Raw genomic sequence first — 4,656 nt, forward strand, 5'->3', positions numbered from 1 at the left:
GCATGGTCATTATAGTCAATAATACTGTATTATATACTTCAAAACTACAGAGACTAGATCTTACATGTCCTCACCACAAAGAAGAAATAATTATAGAACGTGATAAAAGTGTTAGCTAAGGCTACAGTGGTAATCATATCACAATATATAAATGTATCAGATCAAGGCATATACCTTCAACTTACACAATGTTATATGTAAATTATATCTAAATTAACAACAACAACATTGCTGTTCCAGAACGTATCTATTCCATACTCAGGAGACAGCTTCCCAAAATGTGCTTTTCACAATATTTGAAGGTAGCTCTGGATTTTAATTCCAATCAGTCTTAATGGTTTTAGTGTAGTATGTTTTCTTTGCTTCTGAGATAATATGCTATTTCTTTTCTCCCTATTCAAATTTTCTAGGAGAGACAAGGAACTGTTTTTATATTATATGAACACCTGAAGAGAAACAAGTTGGGAATGTTGTGAGTATGAAGTGTGTCTATGAGCTGTGATAAACTATGAAAATAGACTATACCATCCAATAAGAATGATGCTTCTCATGCATTTTAATCAGCATACTGATTTATTGGAAGCCTATCTTGTTTTATTTAGATCTTCAAGTATTTCATAAAATGACTTTAGATGTGTCAGTGGGGGTTCATAAATATAACTGATTATCCAAAATTTATGGGAAAGAGGCTAGTTCCAACAACATATTATACTCAAACACATACACATACAAGACACAATAAATCTGACTGAGGAGGAACCAGATCAGACATCCATATTGTAGAAGGGCAGGTGTCATTCTGGTATGCTTAGAAAAGTGCTCTGGTGACTTGGCAAGATGCTCCCCCAAAAGGCAGGGACCATAGCCCTTCCTCAACTCCAGTCAGCCCTTGATGCATGTATGCTAAGAGTCCTGCCAGCAGCACTCAGGAGGCTGCTCTGTTTCCTATCTCCTGCAAATTTCTCCCCAGCATATTCTGGAGAGCTAGCAAATTTGCCTTCTGATCTAGGATTTGTAGTTTAGAGACACGATCTTATTTCATATCTTGGAATATGGCCATTTGATACTTTTAAATTATCTTAATTTACTGGGAAACTGTTTCTGCCTATATTTTTCTTCCTTGTGACTTCTATAACCAGTGTAGACATTGTGGCCTCAAATTGAAATGCATACATACACTAAGATCTGGTCTCATGAAAAACCAAGTAAGAGCTAATTCCTCTACTAAGCACCAATGTCCCGAGGAGCCTCAGTTTCTCCTAGGTGCTCAATCCCCTGGAAACTGGTCCCAAGAGTTGCACACTGAAATGGGCAAAGACATGCACAGGACACGCACTCCCCTTTCCTAAGTACGGTCCTTTGTTTTACCACAGCATTGTCACTTATGACAGGCCCTTATCAGTGCAGTGATATTCAGACTCCCCCCCACTTTGTAGCCAGAATGTGGCTAACAATTCAACCTAGTGTTTAAAGTCTTAAATGCTTCTCTTCACTTTAGTGGAGAGCTGGCTGGTTGAGTCATCCCTTCCAGTCCCCACCTTTCCCCAAAGTCCCATAAACATGTAAAATTTACTGGGTCATGTTAGGAGAGTCCCTTCACTGTTCATTTTAAGCTGTCTTCCTCTTGTTATGCTGTCAGGAGAGCAACAGGAATAAGGCCTAACACCCAACAAGTATACATTCATCTTATCTGCCTGGATATTCATGTCCAGGAGGAAAACAGAGCCGGGATACCTCTGTGCATGTGTAGAGAAGGAGCTGCCCTTTGCTTCCCAGTAATGTTCTATCCCTCCACTTTCCCCCTGCCCTATACTCACTACCAGAAAATTCAAAAGTATTTTATCAACAGTGCCAGGTACCATTGTAGGTATTAGGTATATAGCAGTGAACCAAAAGAAAGTCCCTGCCTTCATGAAACTGACATGGTCATGGGTGGACAGTTAGTAAATAAGTAAAGGAGTTAATGTGCCCAGGATTGTGGCAGGACACAGGCCACCCAGCAGTCACCAGGACTGAGAGAATCAAGCAGTCAATGGATTTAAAGTTGGCAAGCTGGGGTATAAGAACTTTGTATTTTCAGAATTATGAGTCTAATTAAGCAGGTAAAGTTCCAGGTCCAAGTACATGTCTAAACTCAGGAATTCAGAGAAGTAGGTTAGTTAAGTACAAGAACTAGAAATCAGAACAGAGAAACAGTAACCCTGCCCTACCAGGTACTGGCTGGTCTGAAAGGTAAACTGCAAAGAACAAGCTGGGCCAGGACTGGAATTACACAACCTCTCATGCGCTGAAATGAAGCTGGGAGGGATAGGACCCTTCAGGTAAAGGGAGGAGAGCAGCCAGGGAAGCCAATTACCCAGGGAGTCCAGGCCCCAGGACATCATCCCAAAGAGCAACAGCTCACAGCATCAGGAAAAGTCAACTACAGAGAGTGAACGGATATCCAGGGAGTTTGTTGGGAGGAGCACCACCATAGGAGCTCAAAGAGGAAGCTGCATTTACAGACCCAGGCCAGTAAGGGGATGGCATGAAGAAAGCCTGTCACCAAGTGGCAGAACCCAGAAGAGGCTGACATGCAGGAACAGAACTGGTATCCTACAACTGACAGGATGAGACAGGGATAGTGTTAACAGGGATGGCCAAGTTCCTGCAGCATGAGTCACAAGATGTATCCAGGTGGGTACTTGAGCACCAAGGAACCAGGCAAGAGGACAGCATCAGGGAATTTAGGAGACAGAAGATACTTATGTGAGAAAGGAAATTCCCCAATCATCAAACTGAGCAGCAAAGTTGGTTTGATGATGAAGCCTACAGAATGAATAATTAGACTGGTGATGAAGAGGAGCTCGCCCAACTACCCTATCCCTACACCTGCTCCTGAGACTTCAAGCAGGAATATCTTGACCTGCAGGCTAGCTTTGGTGGTGGAAATAGCTCTGCTGGTGTACCTTCTAGATGGTACTGCTACTCACATATCCTACAGAAAGGGCACTGTTGATGGATGTGGGCCTCCTGAAGATTCTAGAGCCTTGTCTACTATTTCCTATCTCATCTTTCTCATCCTTTCCCCCCAGCCATAGAACCAGAGAATATTGGGGAAAGGAAGGACCCTGGGGATTAACTGACTCTCCTAGTGTAGAAAACAAACTGGGTGTTCAAACAGAGATGTGGTTTACGAGTGTCTCCGGACCTTGAATCTAGTGTACTTTTCCCATAAGGTATGGCTACCTTACCTGGGGAACCCTATTATAGAATAGAGATTCTCAGCCTACTGTAAAGCTCATCACTACCCATGCAAGTTTAGACCAAGTGCGTTAATTTACTTTTTCTGAGTATTAGGTAGGAGTCAAGATTACCCCCGAAATTCTCACTTGCATACAGCTGTACTTTCTTAGGTATGTGATAAATGGGTGGAATTACAGTTAGTACATCAGGAATTGCACTGATACATGGACATGGAGGTTGAGAACAAATTATTTAATAGACAATGACCAGGAGAAAGTCTTTTCTAGAACTCATATTGAAAAAGAAAAGATGAGCAAATACAAACTTTCTTTGTGTTGTGTGGATTTTCTCTAGAGCTTTAAGGAGAGGCTTTTCATGAGCTGGTTGGTTTTGTTAAAATCAGTTCACATCAGGTGAAGAATGTTAGCCACCTCTTTAGGAAAGGGAAGGGCTCCCAGAGGGATGACCTTACCAGAATTCTGTGGTTTGGCTTTGCCAGAATAACTTCATACTGACTCCATTTATACTGGTATATTTCTGGGAATAGCAGAATTCAAGAAATTTCAAGGAAGGAAAAATGAAGGAAATTCTAGAAATGAATTAATATGGAAAAAGACTTAGAGTTTATTCAGTCTCTTGGTTTACAACCTGGGGACCATGGACCCCAGGAGACTAAGGAGAGATGGCAAGAGGCCATGAATCCATGTGTGGGCCCAGCATTGTACACACACACACACACACACACACACGCACACACGCACGCACACACAAATTTTTTAAGTATGGGCTTCAATCTTCTTTCTATATCTAGCTAGCTAGCTATCTGAATCATCTGGGGTCTCAGTTAAACTATACATTCCTGGATCCCAAACCCAAAGATTCTGATTTTATTCATCTGCTGGGGCCCAGGAATCTGCTGTTTTAAAAAGTGCCTGGTGTCTATTACATACTGCCTCTGTGGCAATAAAGTACAAATCACTTCTAAGAATTATGGACTCTAAGTTGCCTTTGGCTATTATTCTCTTAAAAAAGGCAATAATACTAATGTTCACTATGAGAAGCAAGAGTGGACAGTCTTTGGATTTGGGGACTGTAACTCCAAAAGTTTGGAAGCACTAATCCAGTCCAATTCCTTCATTAAAGAAAAAAGAAAGAAAGACCCAGAGAGCTCAAGCTGCTTTCTTCCCAAAGTCACACTGCCAGTGGCAGGACAAAGTCTCCCGTCCTGGGGCCTGGGAAACTTTCTGCTCCTAGCCTGACCTACAGAAAAAAAGCCTAATCAGGCTGGACGGCAGCCATTCTAAGGGTGTTTAAGCCTTACACTCTAAAATTATTTATTTTACAGGTAACAACTGGGAAGGAAGTAACCCAAGTTCTTTGCAGTTGCCTTAAGAGGCAGCTCTTTTGTGTTGTACCCTCAGGACAGAACAA

General features: G+C 41.9%; 1 protein-coding gene and 1 long non-coding RNA gene across 13 annotated transcripts in view; one reads left to right on the forward strand and one right to left on the reverse strand.

The window, feature by feature from the left end:
• The window catches only part of IQCH (IQ motif containing H), a 213,427-nt gene that overhangs the window by 189,025 nt on the left and 19,746 nt on the right, over positions 1–4,656 (forward strand). For all 11 annotated transcript variants that reach the window (XM_077881589.1, XM_077881590.1, XM_077881593.1 and 8 more), the window contains one exon: positions 411–472. In XM_077881589.1, the coding sequence (XP_077737715.1) occupies positions 411–472 (62 nt within the window). The remainder of the gene's footprint in view (positions 1–410; positions 473–4,656) is intronic.
• LOC144303437 (uncharacterized) overlaps positions 1–4,656 on the reverse strand; it is a 109,436-nt gene that overhangs the window by 57,223 nt on the left and 47,557 nt on the right. The window contains exon 1 of one of the 2 annotated variants that reach the window (XR_013370489.1): positions 3,698–3,793. The exons of the other annotated variant lie outside the window; for it this stretch is intronic. This is a non-coding gene — a long non-coding RNA (uncharacterized LOC144303437). Of the gene's footprint in view, positions 1–3,697; positions 3,794–4,656 lie in introns of those variants that run through there. 2 annotated transcript variants of the gene reach the window in all.

The sequence above is a fragment of the Canis aureus genome, chromosome 32 (genome assembly GCF_053574225.1).
Source record: "Canis aureus isolate CA01 chromosome 32, VMU_Caureus_v.1.0, whole genome shotgun sequence".
In the NCBI taxonomy this organism is placed as follows: domain Eukaryota; kingdom Metazoa; phylum Chordata; class Mammalia; order Carnivora; family Canidae; genus Canis; species Canis aureus.